This window comes from Aedes albopictus, chromosome 2 (genome assembly GCF_035046485.1).
Source record: "Aedes albopictus strain Foshan chromosome 2, AalbF5, whole genome shotgun sequence".
Lineage (NCBI taxonomy): Eukaryota > Metazoa > Arthropoda > Insecta > Diptera > Culicidae > Aedes > Aedes albopictus.
The window spans coordinates 266,328,485-266,351,874 of NC_085137.1; the positions used below are offsets into that span (position 1 = coordinate 266,328,485).

General features: G+C 42.5%; 2 protein-coding genes across 2 annotated transcripts in view; both read left to right on the plus strand.

Annotated features, from left to right (window-relative positions):
* Nucleotides 1-21,774, plus strand: part of LOC134283988 (remodeling and spacing factor 1) — a 51,308-nt gene extending 29,534 nt beyond the window's left edge. Inside the window, exons 2-3 of the mRNA XM_062851760.1 lie at nucleotides 18,435-21,365; nucleotides 21,430-21,774. Coding sequence (XP_062707744.1) covers nucleotides 18,435-21,365; nucleotides 21,430-21,710 — 3,212 coding nt within the window. The 3' untranslated portion in view covers nucleotides 21,711-21,774. The remainder of the gene's footprint in view (nucleotides 1-18,434; nucleotides 21,366-21,429) is intronic.
* On the plus strand, nucleotides 18,563-21,528 carry LOC115261842 (dentin sialophosphoprotein-like). The gene is made up of 4 exons (XM_062848144.1): nucleotides 18,563-18,851; nucleotides 19,470-20,126; nucleotides 21,325-21,365; nucleotides 21,430-21,528. The coding sequence occupies exons 1-4, from the start codon at nucleotides 18,563-18,565 to the stop codon at nucleotides 21,526-21,528; spliced, it is 1,086 nt and encodes a 361-aa protein (XP_062704128.1).
* Nucleotides 21,775-23,390: the final 1,616 nt, after the last annotated feature.

A 23,390-nucleotide genomic window follows, 5' to 3' on the forward strand; every position in this document is an offset into this window, starting at 1 on the left:
GATTTCACCCATTTCCCCCCAGAGGAAGCACATTTTCGGTGCACTCGTACAGCTCACGCATTGTATCACACGCAATAAGTGAATACGTTAATTGGCTTCTTTAGCGGTGTTGAGATAATTCCATATTCTGAATCTGCATGCGAAACTGAGCCGAAATCCAAATTTTCATTAATTTTGGTGCCCGGGAACCTATTTAAAAATCAATTTGAAGTTTGTATGGGAGCGATTTGTCGAATCACCCCTCGTCGCATTTTGTACTGGGTGGAGCTGTCAAGCAGTTGCCCAGCTGTCAAAAGGTGATTTCAAAAAATCTCTTTAAAATTGATTTTAGGTACCAAAATGAAGTTCTAAAAATCTGAAAAAAATCAGAGGTGCTCAGAAAAAGGTGCTCTTTCGTATAAAATCAAAAAATCGATACATTTTTCTTAATTTAAAAACCCAATTGAAAGCAAATTCATCGTAGAATCGACTAACCGAATAATATTTCACATTATTTGGCATAAAATTATCAAATTTACGTAATTATTACTTGGAGAATCTTATCTTGAATTGAACCATTTGTAATCTAGATTTGAACTAGTGAGAGGGGGCGAGCTTCTAGTGTTGGCCTGCAGACTGCGCTAGTGGCTGCTTTGTTTACTCTTGGAAGATGAAAAATTCCAAATTTTGTTTCCAAATTCCTGAAGAATTCCGAACATTCTGAGTTGAAGTTCCACTGCCTAATGAGACATAGTTATGAGAATTAGCAGATCCATGTGATTTTGGGTTGTTTAGCATGAAATTGGATGTTGTGGGAATTGCTCGAGCTGCTGCCGCCAGTAGTTCAAATCTAGATTAAAATTGGTTAAAATTATGATTACGATGGTTCAAATTAAGATTAAAATCATTATTGACAAATAATTGAATTTTTCAATGAAATGTGGTGCAAATGGAAACTTTTTACCACTTTACGAAAAGCTAATACCTGTGTCTTTCATATACCTGAGACTTTACCGTAGTAAATTATTTCCACGTGGGTGAAAAAATCAGTCAAAATTCCCGATGCTTCAGAAAACCGCATTTTGGTTCAATTCATGATTACCTACCCTAATGGGCATTTTAAAACAACGATTTTGTACAGTACGCTTAACCATGATATTCACATCACGTTTTCTTAATGGAAAATTAACAAAATGTGACATTTTTCTACAGCGGATGATCAACGCAAGTTATATTTACCATATGGTATCAGCTTTTTGATAATCACTTCATTCTCTCTCTCTTCTTGGCGTAACGTCCTCACTGGGACAAAGCCTGCTTCTCAGCTTAGTGTTCTATGAGCACTTCCACAGTTATTAACTGAGAGCTTCCTCTGCCAATGACCATTTTACATGTTTCGAGCTTCGAATATAAAAGTTAAAGGAACAATTAGTTTCATATGTATATTTTGATAACATGGGTAAAATATTGGGTATAATATAAATCATTTTAGCATATGGTATAACCGACTGAATGAAAACGTACTATGCAATTACTTGTTATAGAAATAAAAGCGAAACAGTAATATTGCCACCTGTAACCACTGAATCTAGTGCTTGTGATAAAATGCTATAAAATGAATTTATGCTCCAACTGTTTTAAACATTACCCCAGATATGCGTCTGCCGGTAGTACAGAAATTTTGAAAAGCCTTCATTAGATTATTATATTATTTATGTTAAATTTAAAAATTGTAGTGACTTTGTGGTAATGTTACTCGTTGTTACCCAGGGGGAATGGCACCTCCTTCGCTAACCGGAAAAAATCCGCATTTATCCGTTGCTAACGGTTGCTGCGGTTAGGCACGGAGAAATGTGGATTTTCTGGTTAGAAAAGGATATGTCATTCCCATTGTGGCCTATGCCTTTTCCGTTTCCTCGCCACTCTCAGCAATCGGAAGGCTTTTCCGCATGATGAGAGTGGCGAGGGACCAGAGAAGGTAGCACAACTTGGAAACGACTACGTTGATGTTGCGCGGCCAGGTATCGGTGTTACGAAACGCATTGACAAACGACACTATCCAAATATCCTGTAACGACACTAGGGTAATGGTTCCCATCGTTGTGGTAGTACCTATTGTTGCGGTAATGGCAATTGAGCACTTTTTCGACTGAAATGTTGCCAAAAGGTATTTTTAATAGATGTATGGTGCTTAAATTATGAGATTGCACCATTTGTTTGCTTAAGATTTGCCCAAAATCCTATTTAAAAAAAATATTTTCCTAAATGTGTTTGCTGCTGTGTTCCTATTGTTGCGGTAATGTTCCTAATGTTGCGGTATCCCATATGATTTCAATGGGATACCGCAACAATAGGAACAAAATACCGCAACATTAGGAACACATACCGCAACATTAGGAACACAATGTTCTTTCAGATAAAAACGAATAAAATGCTCATAACAACATCAAAGTTGCAATATTTTGTTATTTTCCCGTAGATTAAGGATGGATTTTATTATTTTCAATTCAATCCATGTAAAAAGTTTGCTTGGGGCGATACAATTGTGGTTTAGACATGAACCCAGCGCTTAACTCCTCCATGATCGGATCAATTACCCTATCCAAATATCCTGTAGCAGCAACTGTCGCCGAAGCAGCTTCACCTTGGTGCACCTCCTACAGTAGCCAAAGCATACTTCCGAGGCCGAGCCATCCCGACTCATCCACGCGTTCTTCTCCTCCGGCTGTTTACCGCCGCATCCAAGTGAGGCTCCTGTGCCGCATACTCGCTTTGATTCACCGACAGCTCCACACCTTCATTGGCCATCTGAGAACAAAGAAAAAAAAAACACGGTTTTCATTCATTGAACTTTTTGAACAAAAAAATAATAACTTACCTTGTATATTCTATTTCTTTCGTTCCGAGGCTGAATTTCTAGTAAGTCCGCAGCTCACGGATCCTCTTGCGTCCGTACATTCCGTTTGGAAGGAAAAATCCGGATATCGGCAGCAGCTTGTCCGTAGGCTGCTGCTTGTGATGATGGCGAAGTAGAATTTGCGGAGTTTGTTGAATGTTTACTCGCAGCGTGGTAAGCAAAACTCGTATACCACGTGAAAAGGGCTTATCCCAATCATGATATCATATTACCAAAAATATCAATAAATAATAAAATCAATAAATATTTTATCAATATCAATCCTCGCAAGGGTCACACACTTACAACTTATAAACACAAAATATATAGTAGGTAGATAATAGTGAGTAACACTTGGGGTAAATTTAAAATTTGTTGCATATATTTTTAACTAATAACGTTCGTAAAATTAGCTCTTTTAAACAACTACACGATGCAAGTGGCTGACATATCGCTCACAAACACAATGCAAACTACTGTATGCCTTGTTGTTGAACAAAATTGATGTATAGTAAAATATATAGGTATGAGTGGGATGTCCAATTCAAAAACCAACAATTTGACATGATGTGAGCCTACATTGCAACCATTCAGTGCGAGTTTTTTTTTTCCTTATCATTCAACAACGCCTGTACACTATGGCAAATTGTTAGTACTTGATATGTGTTTTGCAAACTGTTGATTACAGTATTTAATTTTGACTTTATATTGCTCAATATAAAACTAACTCCTTGAGATGAAGTTTCCTTGCCAGTTAGAAGCAATTTATTGTTTATTACTTACACGCTAAGGTCAGTTTACCCAAATATGGGTAAAGTTTACTCATAATCGTCGAAAAGTGCACATTCGCATTTTATGGGTAAAGGTGCTTTACCCATATTTGGGTATTATGCGTCTACGATTAATATAGGTAATATTTACCCATATATGAGTTTTTCGATTTTGAGTAAACTTTACGCATATTTGGGTAAAAAATGCTGCTTCATAATTACTATAGATAGTAGAGTAAACATAGATTCGCGGACACCGCTGACTAAAATGTTTCAAGCGTGCAAGTAGTAATTTTCAAAAGTGCGACGATTGAATATGACGTCATGCGTTCCATTGATGTTGTCCTAATCGTGACGTCATGCTCGTTTGGATACAGATTTTGACAGTTCGTTTGGATACAACGGATTCACCTTAGCGGATCTTGACGGGCTACACAGCCCTGCAGCACCGTTGCAGATTCAACCACATGAATTCTTTCAGTGTAACACATTCACTTTATCTCAATTATCCATACCTATCCACACTCGATGTAACTCACACATACCAACACACACTCTGCTTTGCAATCACTACGAATTATAATAAACGATCATTCTAAAGTTGTCACCCGAGAGAACCACACGTGTTTTCTTTTATTCTCCACCCGAACTGCTACTCTGCGACAGGTTATGGGCCGCTCGGCGGAAGAGTGGTGACGCCATTTGCAGAAAGTTAATTTTTTTCGATAGTTTGCGCTATAATCGTCTCGAAATCGAAGTAGTCGCGTGTTTTTTCGGTCCGGTTTCGCGAGTGTCATGGAAGGAAACCGATTTTCCTTGCAGAAGCTGGGTAACAACAATTACCCAACCTGGCGCTTCAAAGTAGAGCTGCTGCTCGTCCGGGAGGAGCTCTGGCGCTACGTTGACCCAGGTGTGAAGCCCGAAGGCGAACCCGATGCAATATGGAACGCGGGCGACGCCAAGGCGCGGGCAACGATCGGCCTGCTGATCGAAGATAATCAGCACGGGCTGATTCGCGCATCACGGACGGCCAAGGACACCTGGACGGCGCTGCAAAACCACCATCAAAAGACCAGCCTGACGTCGAAAGTGTCGCTCCTCAAGCAAATTTGCGACAAGCGGTTTGCCGACGGCGATGACATGGCGGAGCATCTTTTCGAGATGGAGGAGTTGTTTTCCCGTCTGGCAAACGCCGGGCAGGAGCTCGGGGAGAATCTCACTGTCGCGATGATTTTGAGAAGCCTCCCCACCTCGTACGACACTCTCACAACCGCCCTCGAAAGCCGGTCGGATGATGACCTCACGTTGGAGCTAGTCAAACGGAAGCTCCTTGACGAGGCAGCAAAACGACAAGGGACCGGATCGAGTTCGGCGCTGCGGGTCGGCCACTGCAGCAGAAAGAAGAAGAAGCCGCCAATTGAATGCCACTATTGCGGAAATCAGGGGCATAAACAGAAGGAATGCCGTAAGTTTGCCCGCGATTCCGAGAAGCAGCCGAAACAACAGGAAAAGCCCACCAAGAAGAAGGACACGGTTTCGTTCGCACTAGCCGCAGGAGCTTCGGACGGCAACGCTGTTAAGCCGTGGGTCGTCGATTCCGGTGCAACCCGACACACCGTGGCGGATCGAAGATACTTCCGGGAGCTGCGTGAAAGTGAGGTTAAGTTCGTCACCCTGGCGGACGGAAAACAAGCGGAGGTGCGCGGCGAAGGTAGCTGCAACGTCGAATGTGTCGACGAGCATGGTCATCGTCGTGAGATGGACATCAGCTTCGCACTCTACGCCCCCACCCTCTCGATGAACCTACTATCCGTTCCGGCTCTCGTCCAGAAGGAAGCCACGGTTGTTTTCGACAAAGCGGGCTGCCGGATTCTTCGAGGAGATGCCACCATCGCTGTGGCGCGTTTGAAATAAGGCCTCTACCAAATCAAGCAACCGGAAGACGTCGTCATGGCGGTAAGCGGTCACCACAACTACAACTGTCAACATGTATGGCATCGCCGGTTTGGCCACCGGGACCCGAAAGCAATCGAGCATCTGTTGAAGGCCGAACTGGTGGATGGCTTGGCGCTTCGCCGGTGCATAAACGACGAAAAATGTGAATGCTGCTTGCAAGGTAAGACACCACGTACCCCTTTTCCTAGCGAATCCCAATCCAGATCGACTGCACCAATGGACCTAGTACACACGGACGTCTGTGGTCCGGTAGAGATGTCGTCAGTCAGCGGTTATCGATATTTTATGACCGTAATCGATGACTACAGTCGATTTTGTGTCCTCTATCTGCTGAAAGAAAAATCGGAAGTCGCGACAAGAATCGAGGAGTACGTTGCCTATGCCAAATCGCTCTTCGGCAGGAACCCGAAGGCAATCCGCTCTGATCAGGGCGGCGAGTACAGCGGGAAGCGGCTGCGTGCGTTCTACAAGCGAGAAGGAATATCGGCTCAGTACACTGCCGGTTATAGCCCCCAGCAAAACGGCATAGCGGAGCGGAAAAAACCGTTCGCTCATCGAAATGGTACGGTGCATGCTTTTCGATGCACAGCTGGAGCAACGCTACTGGGCAGAAGCGCTGAGTACGGCGGTTTACCTCCAGAACGTCCTGCCAACGAAGCCCCTCGACGTCACCCCATTCGAGAATTGGACCGGCGTAAAACCGAAGGTCGATCACCTCAAGATTTTCGGATGCAGTGCCTGGGTCCACATCCCGAAGGTGAAAAGGAAGAAGCTGGACGCCACAGCACAGAAGCTGGTATTCGTGGGTTACTCCTCGGAGCATAAAGCTTATCGCTTCTTGGACAAAACCACGCGAAAAGTCTACGTGAGCCGGGACGCCAAGTTCATCGAGGACGACGTGAAGCACGACCCAGCGAATGTGTCGACGGACGCTCCCACCAAAGGTAAGAAAGGCGACGAAATTCTCTTTGACATAGGTCCCCCACACAACCGTCCCATCAGAACGGAGGCGGAATCCGAAGCAGAACCTCCTGTCGAACCCGTGGCACAACCTCAGGCCGAAATTGAAGCTCAACCCGATATGGAAGACCCTGAAGGATACGATACAGCGGCTGAAGACACGACTCAATCGGACGGCGAATTCGAAGGTTTCAGCGATGCGGAACTGCCGCACCCAGGCGAACCACGTCGATCAACGCGTCCAACGAAAGGTGTCCCGCCCCAGCGGTTTGCTGACGTCACCGGTGTTACCAAGCATGTTGGCAATGAACCGCAAAGCTACTCCGAAGCGGTCGAAGGTCCCGAAGCGGATGTCTGGCGGGCAGCGATGCAGGAGGAGATAGAAGCTTTCGAAGAAACCGGCACTTGGGAGCTCGTCCCCCTTCCTCCCGGGCGCAAGCCGGTAGGCTGTAAATGGACCTACAAAAAGAAGGAAGATGAGTCTGGGCGTGTAGTGCGGCATAAGGCGAGACTGGTCGCGCAGGGATATTCCCAAAAGTTCGGCCAGGATTATGACGAGGTTTTCGCCCCCGTCGTCCGTCAAACGACTCTTCGAACCATCCTCGTATTAGCCAGCCAGCAACAAAAACTAGTCAAGCACCTGGATATAAAAAGCGCCTACCTGTACGCCGACCTAGAAGAGGAGGTGTACATGAAGCAGCCGCCCGGTTTCGACCGAAACAACGGAATGGTATGTCGCCTCAAACGCTGTATATACGGGCTCAAACAGTCTGCTCGAGCTTGGAACCGAAAGATTGACGGAGTGTTGAAGTCTATGGGATTCAAGCCAGCAGACAGCGACATGTGCCTCTACATTCGAAATCGCAACGGGAAACAGACCTACATTCTGATGTACGTTGATGATTTGCTCATTGTCTGCAACTCCGAGGGCGAGTTCGACGAAATCAGAGGACATCTGCAGGACAGATTCAAGCTTTCCTGCCTCGGCGAGCTCAAACAGTTCCTGGGAATACGCGTCGAGAAAGCCGGCGACCACTACACACTTGACCAAGCCAACTATATCGAAAAGTTGATTCGGCGATTTGGACACGAAGAAGCGAAGCTGTCTAAGGTACCAATCGACCCCGCGTACCTCAAGCAAAAGGAGGAGACGGAACTGCCTACAAATGCCTCGTACCGCAGTTTGGTAGGGAGTTTGCTTTATGTAGCGGTGAATACACGGCCGGATATCTGCGTGGCCGTCTCACTGCTCGGCAGAAAAGTCACCAACCCCACCAACCGAGACTGGACAGAAGCGAAGAGGGTCCTCCGATACCTCAAGGCCACCAAGGATCATCGTCTGCATCTGGGTTCCGGATCCGGCGCAACGGAATGCTTCGTGGATGCCGACTGGGCAGGTGACGAAGGCGACAGGAAGTCACACTCCGGGTACCTTCTGAAGTTCGGCGGCGGACTGTCCTCAACGGAGGCCGAATTCGTCGCGCTGGCGGACGGCTGTCAGCAGCTTATGTGGTACCGGAAGTTGCTCAACGACCTGAAGCAAGTGCCACCCAATCCGATAGTCATTTGGGAGGACAATCAATCGTGCATAAAGATCGTCGAGTCAGAGCGTCTCGAACGGCGCTCTAAGCACATTGACACCAAGTACGCCTACACCAAGGACCTCCAACAGCAGAAAATCATCGAACTCCACTACATGCCTACTGAGCGTATGCAGGCGGACCTCATGACGAAGCCGTTGGACCGAATCAAGTTGGAGAGGCACCGATCTGCCGTCGGCGTCAAGGAGCAATCCGAAACGTCGATCTGACAACGTTGAGGAGGAGTGACGGGCTACACAGCCCTGCAGCACCGTTGCAGATTCAACCACATGAATTCTTTCAGTGTAACACATTCACTTTATCTCAATTATCCATACCTATCCACACTCGATGTAACTCACACATACCAACACACACTCTGCTTTGCAATCACTACGAATTATAATAAACGATCATTCTAAAGTTGTCACCCGAGAGAACCACACGTGTTTTCTTTTATTCTCCACCCGAACTGCTACTCTGCGACAGATCTATGTTTACTCTACTATCTATAATAATTACTAGGGAGAAGTTTCAATGAAATCAGGTTCCAAATCTTTCATATCGGATCAAGATCATAAAGAAAACATGAAAAAAAATTTTTTTTTGTCTCTCGTTTATTTAGAGTATTGCACACTACATCCCAAATTGGACTATCACACTTTTTTTGATACGCCAAAAAAGTGTGATAAAAGTGCACATTTGCCTCAGATCGTCTCGACGTCTTCGGTGCACTTATTCCTCCATTTACAAGGAATAAGTGCACCGAAGACCTCAACTCGATCCGACGTGTCCCTGCGCTGCAATCACACTTTGAAGGTGTGTGCACACTATTGTGTCAGTCCAATTTGGGGTGCAGTCAGCAATAATGATACCAATTTTAAGCAAAGTGCTCCTATTTTGGAAGAGATGTAGACGGAGATGCTTTTGTTCCGCTGGGCTGGAGGTTGTTCCTTCGAGCCGGGGTGATGATCTCTGTCGTAGGCGCTTTTGCTCCGGATTATTATTCCGCTGTACTGCACTGCATCGGGTAATTGCCTGGACGTTAGGATTCGAATTCGGAAATGCTGAAGCGATCGTTTCTAGCATAGTTCTCGTCCTCGCCTCGTCTTGTTCGATTGAGGTTCACTTCTAATTCGGCCTCGAACTCTAATCCGTCGGAAAATTGCCGACAGCTGAAAAGTTAAAAAATAGGATTTAGCGAGATATCTTTCCGGAGATGTTACTTGAATACTTACTTCCTGGGCTATCATTGCGACGGATTGTTCCGCCAGGCTGGACGTTCTAATCAAAGAAAGAGATGTAGACGGGGATGTTTTAGTTACGCCGGACAACAGAAATTGTCGGTTCGAACCGGACTGTATCGAATAATTCCCTCGACGTTCGGAATCGAATACGGAAATGCAGCTGATGCGATCGTTTCTAGCGTGGTTCTCGCCTCGCACGGGACGACTTTTTCGAGAGTTTCACATAAAATTCGGCCTTGAATTCGCTGGAAAGTTAAAAAATTGAAGCTTTAGCGGGAATTCTCACTTTCCAGAGGTGTTTGCTGAATACTTACTTTTTTTTGCTACCGTCGCGACGGATTGATCCGCCTAGCTGGACGTTTTAGTCATAGGAGCAGGTGCCGATGGGGATATTTTTGTTCCGCCGGACTGGAGGATGTTCCGTCGAACCGAAGTGAGGATCTTAGTCGTAGATGCTTCTGCTCCGGATGGTAATTCCACTGTACTGGACTGCATCGGGTAATTCCCCGACGTTCGGAATCAAAATCAGCAATGCTGCTGTTCCGTTGAATCGTACGTTCCTTGTGTGGCCCTCGCCTTGTTCTGGACTTATTTGGTAGACACTTCCAATTCGGCTGGAATTCATCAAAAAGTTGCCGACAGCTGAAAAAATAGCGGGATTTTTCCTTGAATTTTTTTCTTTTGTGTCTGCTAAATACTTACCTCCTTGGTTCCTAGTAGCGTTGAAGATTTTGTTCCGGTTCTCACTGAAGGTAGACGGGCATACTTCTGTTCTGGATAGGGTTTTCTGTCGGTAGCTATTTTAACAAAACGGGGATGCCAAATTTGGTTCCGCCACGCCGGAGAAGGATCGGATCGAACCTCGTACAATTCGATTAAATATTCAACATGAATCCAAATCCTAGAACTCAATTGTTTGGCCTGTGTATTGCACAACTCACCAAGGACTAAACAATAAAAACTTATTTTATAAAACTTGAAAAACTTCATCCGCGAAAAAAAAAACACGTACAAATCGCGAGTACCGCTCAATAATTATGTTTATTTTTTCATCCAAATATGGGTAAATAGAACTTACCCATATATGGGTAAAGTCACTTTGATCATAATATGAGTAAATATTACCTATATTTATCGGTATAGTTTACCCATAAAATAGGTTATACATACAAAACCCAAATATGGGTAAATGAATTACATATTTATGGGTAAACTGATCTTAGCGTGTATGGCAAATTGTATTTTTCTATGCGGGTAGCCAAAAACACTCTGATAACGTCACGAATTTCATTGATGCGAACTCAACGCTACCTTTGCTCTACGTTTTGTTCAATCAGAAGGAAACGAAATTGACTCTCAGTGACTTCTGCTGCTCTGCTTGCCCCAAGAGATAAAATGGCAGTTTATCCCGGCGCGGTCTCCAGAATTCGTGGCGTTTGGGAGGCTGGCATCAAATCGGCCAAACGTCACATCAAACGGGTCGTTGGTGATGCGAAGTACACCTACGAAGAGTGAGCCACTTTGGTTGCACAAATCGAAGAAATACTCAATTCAAGACAACTTATTCCCCAGTCATCTAATCCAAACGATATGACATTCTCATAGGCCGAGAATTGACTGCAATACCGGAGCCTGCACTCGACAATGTTAAGTTGAATACACTCTCTCGATAACAACTCATCCAAAAAATGCGGGACGAGTTTTAGAAGAGGTGGTCACTAGACTACCTGCAAGAACTTCAACGTCGACCAAAACACAACCGCAAGCATACTGAAGTGCAGATCGGAGATTTGGTTGTTTTGAAGGAGGATAACGTCCCACCGCTGCAGTGGCGTTTGGGCAGAGTGGTTAAAGCCATCCCCGGCTCGGATGGAATAATCAGGGCAGTGATGGTAAACACAACCAGCGGAGCTTTCAACAAGATCACAGCGAAGCTAGCGGTGCTACCCCTCGATGATTGAGTTCCAAGGAAACTGCAACGCGGGAGTGGATGTTCAGATTGACGGGTAATTCAAACAATGTGTTATATTTACGAAGAGCTAATAAAAAGGGACATTTTTAAGCAATAGTGATAGGCGTTCAAGTACGTTCATAGTCAACAATAAACTGATTTTATTAGTCTCATAAGACGCTTGCTGAGATTTACTGTACAGCACTCAAATACGACATCAGAACTCAGTCAGAGGGGTTTGGGTATTGTATCGAAATTGCTTGTTACTTCAACTCCTTCCTCCTCTAGAATAAACTTTAACAAGAAATCACATTTTTAACAGGGTCAATAGCTCTTTAACAACTGTCTAGTCTAGTCTAGTCTAGTCTACACTTACACAGCCACACTTTATCATTTTTCTTGTCATTATCAATATTTGCAAAGCATCAAGGATGCATTACAAATATTGAAGCGGCCAGGCCTATTGTGCAGCGTCAACAAGTACATTTGAATGAAACCAAAGAACGGCGACATCTCGTCAGCCGCTCCGTATAGTATGCGTTATGGATGTGAAACAAAATCGTTGAGAGTGACGTTGCTAAGAAAGTTAATGTCACTCCATTGAAGCTCTTAATCCTGGGATGGGACATAGGAATTTCAGCCTGATGTCCTGGCTCGAAAGCCTGGGCTTAAGCGCCATTACTTGCTCTCTGAAATGAGAAGAAAAAATATTGAGATCCCTTCCCCGGTCGTATCATTTTTTTGTATATTTTGGTTATTAATTATATGGAAGGGCTTCTTTGAAAGCATTTGTTTAAATGAAAATAATTACGTGCATTGCTGAACCTTGTTTAATACCCAAAATACTTTTCCTCTTGCCAGCAAAGAACAAGCTCACCCATTTCAAATATTCGAGTCAAAAGGCTGGAAGGCAGTTTACTTCGATGTCGTTTCTTAATAACCGTTCCTGCCTCCTGACATTCTGATAATCGGCCTTTGCCAGCCTTGCGATCTGCGTTTCATTATTATATCAAACTAGCTGTACCCGGCAAACTTTGTCTTGCCAACTGCGTTTTTTGACATTTCAAGTCCCTAGCCAAGCGCCCAAGTCTCCGTTCAAAATGTATGAAAACCCGATTTTCAAAAACTCGCAATTTTTCCATGTTTTTGGCCTCATAAACCTTCCTTGGGTGAAAACTAACAGAACAAAACTTAGACGACCAAAATCGGACCTTCCTTTCGCAAGTTATGCGCGGTCCCACGTATGCCACTGCATTTTTATATATATAGATGCACTTAATCCAATAATCAACTTCAATTTTTTCACTTCCTTAGCAAAAAAAAATGGCAGGAAACACGCTGAGCATTATTTTTTTTTTTGCAAAATGTCGCATGAAAACCATCCTTGATTGCTAATTTCCTCCGTTCTGCCATGCACAGGCACACAATCCATTTTCTCTTGATCACACCTTTGATGTGAACTGAACACACTTTAATTCACTCCAGACAAACTAGTGCCTTGATTAAAATCACATTTAATGATTGCTAATTTCCTCCGTTCTGCCATGCACAGGCACACAATCCATTTTCTCTTGATCAAACCTTTGATGTGAACTGAACACACTTTTATTCACTCCAGACAAACTAATGCCTTGTTTAAAATCACATTTAATATCTTTGCAATCTGTGCATTAGAACAATAAAATATCTTATTTCTGTTGGCTCTAACACTCAAACAATTTTCACTAAGCGGAGATTCTTTCTGGGTGGCATAGTACCGTCATCCGATCGACAAGCGGATATGCAAGAAATTCCTATTTTGAATTACTCTTTCAAAACGCTTCCTAATAACTGGAACCGGTTATTGAACACCGCTCAAAACGATTTTCGCACTTGCCCAACTTGGAACCCAGAATCACTCGCGAAATCACAATCTGAATGGCGTAGTGCCAGCGAACTACAAAATCGATGACAGAAAAAATAACGCAGTTGAAAATACGTCCGCGCGCGGCAAAGGCTACTGCGATCCTCTCAATAGCTCTTTAACAACTGTATATAAAAACTAGCTGTTATTGGATCTTTCCACTAACCAAAGCAAAAGGGAGCCAAATTCAATTTGGAAACATTGTATATTTCAACCTTAACTCATTTCACCCATAGGGCGTCCACCTTTTCTTCTAAGGTCCCTAGCACTCCTGGTCTTTCACGCATGCGTTTTAACTTAGAAACTTAATCTAATCTTCATCATCTTGGTTTTAGCACATTGATCGTTCTGGCTTACCGCTCAACCGGCTCATACCGTCCTTCACTGATGAACGTCCATGCGTGTTGGCTTGGTACCTCGCTCACCGGTTGTGACCAGTGGATCGCCTCCGCGCACGTGATCCGAATTGACAACTTTCGCTCGTAAGCCAAAATCGACTAGACGTACTTCGCTGTCGAATCCGCCGTGGTGATAGTATGGTGCTTGTCGGCAGAAGCGGTCGGTGATTCCCGAGATCGCCTAATGTACGGTCGTTCGTCCAATTATCGGGTCCGGCCGGATAATGCAGCCCACCACTCTCGTCCGTCGCCTCTAGATCCAAACCGAACCGGGTGCTATCGACCCACGATGATTTGACAAGCTGGTGTCTCCTGTCCGCGATCCGAGGAAAGGACTCGTCCAAGTGGGATCCACGTGATAAGCCACGCAACAAAAAAGGCCCTGTCGATATAATGTACGTTCATAAACGTCTTTTGACACTGTTTATTTTCTTTAAACTCACCCTTTGGGGCCTCTCCGGTTGCGCAAGTTGCTCGTTTGCCTCTGGGGGTCCACTCGGATTGCCTCGCGCTTCGGATGGTGATTTGTGCCTGTTGGAAATCGTATGGTTACTTTTCAGTGGTTGGAGTGACTGGTTTTCACTTACGATCGTTCGGTGACGGCAATACGAAGCGCTGCTCGGTTGGTTTTCGCCTTCTGCCACGGCATGCACTCCGAGACCTGCATAAACGTTCGAGTTAACATTGTGGTTATGTTTATCAATCAGCCAAACTTACGATTGCTGTCGGCTATTCCGAGCGCTCCCGGCTGGAGTGATTTAGGTAGCCACCGGGGTTTCGCAGGGTCTCAGGCGCTTTTGATCCGTTTTTGCTTTGCCGTTATGGATGGCAACGATTGAACCAAAGTAATGCCCGTCCGTCGCGGGCTTCTTTGTCCAGTTCTCGGCACGGCTACCAGTCCTTTCTGCGAACCGAACTGCAAATGTCGCCTCACCGCTTCGAGCACACCACACCTTCTAACTGCTCGCAGTTTTTTCCACCCTCCGGTCGGCGATCACGGCGATGACGGAAGTTTGATTGTCATCCTTTGTCTCGATATAGACGACGAGCGTAGCGATGCAGTGAAATTTGGTGCTCTAGTTTCTTTTCAAGCAATCGATAGTGCTGGGCGCTATTTTATAGCTGTTTTTGATTACACACTTATTTGATTCTGATTATAACTATCCTTAAACAAATGTTTCCATTCAAAATCAACATCGAACGTTACACTGTAATCGGAGAAGATAGTTTTCAGCTGTTCGGGTCCGTATGAAGTTGATCATCAATATTAACTTCTTTTCCCGATTAGCCTAGATAGCTGTGTAGTGTCGGTAGCGGTTGTCTTAATTGGCTAAGAATAACACTACGGACCACCTGTTCCGGGGGTAAAAGTCCACTAAACAGGGAACCCCAATCCAAGATGTCAGGCGACCCGTGCTGATGGATGAATGGTTGAGGGGGTTTAAAATATGCTCGATCTTTAACGGAGCTCGTAACGTAGGTAGATCGCCTTTATGTGTTGCGTTACGGTTCAAGATCTACCAAACCGAACCCTAGTGACATCCGGTTTGTCAAGTTGGGGTAATGTGTTTTGGTAATAAGGATTCATGGTACATAGTCCTTGTTACTGGTGACAGTTTCTAAAATTGCATTTATTCTGCCTTGCTGATAGTTAAAGAATCGGACTTTGCCCACCCGAGACTACACTTGATGTTAGGAAAAAAAACATGCTTTACGTATCTAGTTGCGTACTAACCTATCAAGGACTGTTAAGTTCTGGTAATTCGAGGACTCACGTGCATTCTTATTGCAGAACACATTCTCTAATTTGACAGAGTTTTGCAACTAGCCTTAAGTCCCGGGTTTTTCTTTGTTGTCCTGGGACTAAACTAGAAGCAAGACATGAATGGGGCTAGAGTTCCGATGCATGGATAAATACCAGTACCACCGTTTTGTTTTTCTCAGAACTCAAATAGATTGTGTTTGATTAGGGGCGCTCTTTCACTGGGATTTAAATCTCTATGATAACGGGACCTTTTTATCGCAATCTATTTCTTGCACCTCTGGGATAACAAAACAGGAACTGTACAGAAATCGATGCTTCATTGCCTCTCAATGACAATGGAGTAGTACGACATGCACTAAATACTAAGGATACGGGTAATGCCACAAAAGATCTAAATACTGGTCACAGTAGCTCACCCGAACAGAGAAAAAAATCGGAGAAGACGTTACATTTCTATGACTCAAAAACTGACCTCTCAGTAGTACCATAGACTAATTCCAAGACCTCGATGTACCAAAGAAAACCATCAAATTTTGTGTGTCCAGTCCGGTACCCAATTAATATTCATAACCGTGATTTTTTTTTCCATGTAAATTGCTTTTTGTGTAGATTATTTTTAGCGTGTTACACCGATCTGACAGCTCTAACAGTAAAGGACTAAACATAAATTACGTAAGTGGGTACCGAGGATTGTTCACAATCTGCGAACTTGACTGCGGAAAAAATCGCGACCATGACGCCGCTGGTAGTACACATTATTATCAATCATTTTGATTTATCTGGTATACGATAAAATCACTATTCGCTGTATCGATTTTCTCTATAGTAATTCGGAATCAACTTGAGCAGGGTACTTCCTTAGGGCTACTTTAGTGCTGGTATCGTCGATCGTTGGATCGTCGAACGTTTCGTCCTGGCATCCGAAGCGTATGCCGTGCTTCTGTCCATGTTACTCAGGTCCAGATGAGGCTTCCTCAGAACAATGCAAACCAACATAACTGTACAGCAAGCTATGCCCGGTGGATCCACGCCCTAGTTTATCCTGGATTCCGCATAACCGTCGTCGTTGCCGTTAGCAGCAGCATCCATCGATAAAATCACTATTCGCTGTATCGATTTTCTCTATAGTAATTCGGAATCAACTTGAGCAGGGTACTTCCTTAGGGCTACTTTAGTGCTGGTATCGTCGATCGTTGGATCGTCGAACGTTTCGTCCTGGCATCCGAAGCGTATGCCGTGCTTCTGTCCATGTTCCTCAGGTCCAGATGAGGCTTCCTCAGAACAATGCAAACCAACATAACTGTACAGCAAGCTATGCCCGGTGGATCCATGCCCTAGTTTATCCTGGATTCCGCATAACCGTCGTCGTTGCCGTTAGCAGCAGCATCCATCGTTTCCCTTTCGATCGTTTGGATTTGGTCGGGTCTTCCTACCATCTATAGACGAAAGGTAATACCCATTCCGGCGATGTGCTCTTCGTTACATTACCGCTACGTATGCTCTAGTATAATCAAGTAATCAAGGAAGCAGCGGCTGACAAAGTTTATCAGTAGATCTCCACGCAGAAGTCGGTCCACTCAATAATGAGCAAGATCTACTCAAATTTATATTCATCCCATGGCACTCCTAAAGTGAGCAAGAGGGGCCTTACTCATTTTTGAGCAAGTGCTTGAGAGCGAAAGCAGCATGAGTAAGCTTCACACATTGAAGCGTTTCGTCACCATTCCGGAAGAATGAGTAACCGTTACACATAAATGCGTATGCTTCGCTTGCTTCGGAAATGTGTGAAAGTTGCACATTTGACCAAATTTATTTTATTTCAATGTTGTTTTTTTGATAAATAAAACTCAATTGTTTGTGGTAGTTTAAGATTTACAATAATATAATTATAAAAAAATACATAATTTTGAAGAAAAAAATATTTCGATGGGCCTGATGGACATTCTGATTACGTTTGGTAAACTCTTGTGTTAACATCCAACGAATCTCTGCTAATGACGCAGGAATGGAAGTAAATTCCGTGAACCGGTGCTTTGGCCATTCCTCCTGTTCGTAACCGAATGTTATCGAGTGAGTCAAAACTTGACCAAAACGCTCACTCATACTCGTGGTGGTTCCGAATCGGCATATTTTCTAATCTGCATCACAGAAGATAACATAACAATGCATTTCTTCACCTAAATTTAATTAAAAAACTATATGTTATCACTTTATTTTATTAATTTTAAATGGAATACTTACTTTCGGTGATCCCCACAACGAAAAACTTTTCTTTTTATTTTTTTAATAGCGTTTATTGACCAACGCTCGCTTTTTGGAGCGTTTGTCAACACAAACCAGGAGCTCAAAAATGAGTAAGTGGCCATCAGCTCACGGCGTGAGTATGACGTACACATAATTTTCACACATTCTCCCGGATTTGCAGCGATGCTCCACAGCGAGTAACTGTTACTCATGCGATGTGCGGAGCAGTTTAAGCGTGCGCTTCAAACGACATCAGAACTCAGTCAGAGGGGTTTGGACGTTGTATCGAAATATGTAGCTTGTTCTACACAATGTAATTTTGATTTTCTTTTGTATATTTTTGAGTTAAAGTGTGTTTTTGATTTTCTCGGCAACCTAACATAGAAACAACCTGTAATCGAAAGTTCGTCGCGACATAAGAACACGCGAATCGCGGCACAAAAATAAAATTTGTAGTGTTTTCTTTAATAAATACAGTCCATTCTCCAAATTCCAGTCCGAAACCGTACATTTTATACTGTGCAGTTGTCACATTTTTTTTAACTGCATCCAGAAAGCTTCAAGAAGCTGATCAAAACTGAAAACAGTGCTGTAATGGTTCATTGCGCAACGCAACTCAGTGCTGTAATGAACCATTGCAGCACTGCTAATTTTGTGTGGGAAAGTAGGCATTTTCCAGGCAGATTTGCGTGAGGTAAAACAGCCTATTACGATGAGAAATTGCAAAAAAATAGTATTGATCTACCTGTATTACAAATTTACTAATTACTTTTTTTTTATTTCAGTGGACGGCTTAGATATATCACAAGTGATACTCGAAAAAGAAAACGGTTCACCTCCAATTCGCCAGTCAAGAAGAATAGCACAGCAAAAAATCCTAGAAGAAACCAATAGGCGATTAATCGAGGAAAAAATGTTACGACAAATGAAGGCGGAAGCCATGAAAAAGAAGAAAGAAATTAAGCAGAAAACTAAATCAGATGACGATGATGAGGACTATGTTGTATCGGATGAAGACTCGAGGCACACTGAATCTAAGGTAAAGCTGAAGAAAAAGAACGATAAGCCTTGGATGAATTCATCCTCAGAAAGTAGCAGTGAATCTGAGCCAGAAGAAGATTACATTGAACCTGAGCACTCGGACTTACAGTCGCTGAAATCAGATCATGAGTTCTCACCAGAGTCCGATCTGGAGGATGAAAGTATTGTTCCTATAAAGAGGGCAAGAACTGCAAGGGTTGAGAAATTTTCTGATGATGAAAACGAATCTTGTGATTCGGATGTGGATCACTCATGTCAAAAGTGTGGTAAATCTGACCATCCCGAATGGATTTTACTATGTGATTCATGCGATAAAGGTTATCATTGCTCATGTCTTGTGCCAGTGTTATTTATTATACCTGAAGGAGACTGGTTTTGCCCCTTGTGCCAGCATGAAAAGCTAATATCAAATTTACAATCCAAACTGGTTCAATTTGACGAATACTACGAAAAGTTAAAATCCGAAGAAGCTTTAAAGATACAAATAGCCTCTGCAGAGGCAAATAAACCTACTACAAATAAAAACGATGAAAATGACTCAACAGACAAGGATTACACGGATTCAGAAGTGCTGAAGAAACAAACCAATAGAAGACGTTCTAAAAAAACACATAACAATTCAAAAGAAAATTCATCATCATCTGGCGACGGAAACTCATCTGATAAACATTCCAATAATGACTCAGATTCTGACGATATACCGATTTATAAACTGAGAAGAAGAAACACATCAAACCTCAGCTATAAATTAAACGAGTATGACAATCTTATAAAATCAGCTATTGATCGGAGCACGTTAGATTCTCCAGAATCACCTCCTACCCATGGCAAAGATATCAGAAATATAGTAAAAGCAATCAGAAAAGAAGAAGAGAAACTTAATAGATCACACTCGAATTCGCCTGTGCTGGATGAGAAAAAGAAACAAATGAAAAATCCACTAAGGAAAAAGAAAAAGTTGAACAGTCTTGATGTCAGTTCAGAAGAAGATGACGGATCGGATGAAGATTTTGCGGAGGATATCACTTCTTCAGACGAAGAAAGTTTTTCGATGACTGAGGACAGTGAAAGTTCTTTGGAGTTTACGAGGACCAAAAAATCACGAGCTGCTGCCAACAAAAAGAAAGACAAGGATTTCATCAACGATAATGATGATGATAGTGATAATAGTGGTGCTTATAATATCCGAAAACGACCAAACAAGGCTAAAAAAATTCTAGACGATTCAGATGAATTCAACGAAGATGATGATGTTACCGAAAGTGAAGAAATTGATAGCGAAGATCTGTGCAATGATACGGAAACAGATAGCAGTGATGATAACTGGAAGAAAAGAAAATCAAATGCTAAGGTTGTTAGTCGAGTTCCAGTCAAAGTTAATGACAATACTAAAAAGAAGGCCAAAAAACCTGATGACGATAAAACATACAAGAGTGGTATTAGGAAAAGACCCGCTTATTTTGAATCGGACTCTGACTCATCGAATAAACTAAATAATCCAGAGGATTCGAATAAACGTCGTACACGAGGGAAAAAACTTCATTATCTGATAGATGACGATTTCGAAAGCTCAGATGATGGCATTACTCCTGGCGTTCATCGTCCAGATACACCTCCGGAAGAACGAGAAAAATTCATTAAGAAACAAGAAGAGATTAAACGGATGTTAGCCGAAAAGAACACTACCGCTGCTAAGCAACTTGCAACACCAATGATCCAACCACTTCATGATAATGATAAAGTTCGCCTTCCTACACTTTCTACTATTCCGCCTCAAGTAATAGAAAGTGCGAAAGTTTTAGATATAGATTTCTTAAGAAGCTCCAAGCATATTGATTCGGATGACTTCGACGAAGAACTTGCTGCTAACCTACCCGATCCAGATGTAAACGAAGAGGAATTGGCAAAAATAATGGAAGAAGAAGATTTTGCACAGCATCAACTTAAATTAGATGATGTAGAAACTGATAAGGATGCAGTAATTGAAAATCTATCAAAAAACAAAATTCGGCTTTTCGATAGCATCGACCCTGCAAAAATAACTAAACCGGAAAAGAAAATCGGATACGCAGGTACAACTGAAAGGAAAGTTGACGCTGTATGCACCAATCTTGTGAACTATCTTCAGTCCAAGGCAGTATCAAAAATAAATTCTTTTGGCACCAGTGAAGTACCTGCAAATAAGTTTTCAGCCACAATTCCCATCTATCATAGCTTGCATCCTCCATCAAGTGAATCGTCAAGCTTACTACAGCAAATGAAACAACAAGCAATTCCTTTGCATGATCTGCCAATTCATTCACCACCACACATATTGAATAGCAAAAAACCGTTTTCTTGTACAGTTCCTTCACTTCCTCCAACGTTGCTACCTGCTTCAAATAGTCCACTACCCGTGCCTGTTGCACCCACGACTGAATCAAAAGATGCCGTTGTAGATGTAAGAAGGAGGAGACGAAAAAAGATCACTCCACTTAGAGGGGATCTGTATAAAGCAGCCATGGACGGAAGGATTCTTGATCCTACAAAACCATTGCATTATCCAGGGCCACCCCCTTCAACAGGTGCGATGCAAACATATACCCTGCCGAAGCAACCCTGTTCTACTGTTGCACCTACGTTCGTTACCAACAGTACAAAACCAAACGACAGTCATGAAAGGTTCCCAAACCCCTGTAAGTATCCACGCTGTTGCAGTTCTTCAGAAAATTATTCATGTTTATATTTCTCTATTTTCAGGTTCATATGTTTTATCTTCTGATTATAACCACGGGTTTGGAAACTCCTCAAACAGCACTAGTATACCTGCTGTTGCACAACCTATTACGAGCTCACTAAACGAACACCCTCGTCGATCATTTGCTTCATTGGAGCCAGTAAATGCTGAAGATCCCGTTCCCGAGCAAGCTACACATGCCATCGGAAGCACTGAAAATAACCAAAACGAGCCAGAGGGCACAAGTGAGTTTAGTGGCTTAGTCAGTTACTTTAGTTCACAGCAAAATGAGTTGAATGCTTAAAATATGACCAGAAACAAACAAGTTGTTAAACAAGATAATGTGTATAAAAAGATAATCCTTATAAGTATAAAAAAGTCTTGATTTACTTCGAAACTGGACCCAAATGTTTCTTGTATTAGCCCATCGTTATTTTTCTTCCCTGTTGGGGAAATTAAACCACTGCGTCTAATAAGCTGAATGTTTGTGCGGCATAAAAGCGCTTCGTTTAAGATATAAACGTTTTTATTATTATTGGTAGCTCATTCAATAAGTACATTCATAGACATTAGACACTTAATCTAGGTGTTCTCTGTATTATCACAAACTATCATCCTAATTTGGTAAAATAAATTTAAACTATCATCAATATCTATTACTAACATATAACATTTCATTTGCTATTGCAATTATGATTTTTTACCGGTTTTATTTTTCACCTGTGTGTCAGAAACACATTTTTTTAGAAGATTGCAACGATATTTAACGAAAATTTGCTATGATTTTCGTTGACATTTAATCCAATGCTTCAATGTTGGAAATGCCCTCCCCCTGGATATTCGATCTTGACGCGATGGGAGGGCTTAACCCATTAGCACTTTAGCGCCAGTTCATTCACCACCGCTTGGACTTTGAGCTAGATATATCTAGTTTACGAGTTGAGCGCAAGTGAAGGAATCGCCGTAAGTGCTAATGGGAACCAAAGGAGTATCCGTCGTGCATTTATCACAAGTCAAAAACAAATTATAATTCAGCTTGCATAGACCTAATCTTTGCATTCTTTGAATTTTCTCAAATTTAACAATAATTGTTAAATTTAACGTAACGCAAGAGTGGGTAGAGGAGGTCTCTGCGTTACACTCATCATTCGTTACTTGAATTCGTTAGTACACAGGACATGGGACGCTAGGATAAGTTGACTTATAGCCTTACAGATTAGATTCATTACAATTAGAAAACTATGGACTGATTAGATAAAGATAAAACTGTTGATCATAGGAGTTTATATTTGTATTTTTTATTTTTATGGGTTTTATTTCATTGATCAAAAAAGCAGGAATTTAGTTAGGACTTAGGACGGTTGACACTGTAAAGGGTTACGATGGATATAATATTACTTTGGACTGAGATGATCACAGATATGCAGAAGACGACTAGCGAAATTAGAAACACAATTTGATACATTATTGACTATATTTTGACAAATAGGGTTTGACAAATTTCTTACAACATCGAATGGAAGCTTAAAAAGTGTTATCTAACACTAATATGAGAGTTATTTGGGGATGATGTTGGTGCTGTCAATGACTAACATCGGTTATTGACACTATTGGTAATCAGCTTGAAATAATTTTCAGAATGTATTATAAAATAACTGAGGATATTATCTGATTATTGTTTGGAGAAGCTGTCAGAAAAACTAGTTGCCCATATCGGCTAAAAACGCTAGCAGCTCTGGTAGCTGTCTTCGAATAATTTTCAGAAATATCAAATCTTTAAAAATTAGCTACGACACATTTTTTTTTTTGCTCTTTGTATATTTCTTAAGAATAGTACTCTGAAGGCGTTAACATAGACATAGACACCCTTTTTTATCTCTGAATGTTGTCCAGTGACCTCGGAGATTTTCGATTATTGAAATATTGTTCAATTATCAAATCATCTTTGGAGCTTCCATTCGATCAAAACTCTAGTGCGATGGGA

Coding starts and splice junctions, on each gene's coding strand:
- LOC115261842 (XM_062848144.1), top strand. CDS start 18,563: ATGTTACGACAAATGAAGGCGGAAGCCATGAAAAAGAAGAAAGAAATT. Junction 20,127..21,324: donor CGATAAAACATACAAGAGTG/GTATTAGGAAAA, acceptor CGTTACCAACAG/TACAAAACCAAACGACAGTC. Junction 21,366..21,429: donor TGAAAGGTTCCCAAACCCCT/GTAAGTATCCAC, acceptor CTCTATTTTCAG/GTTCATATGTTTTATCTTCT.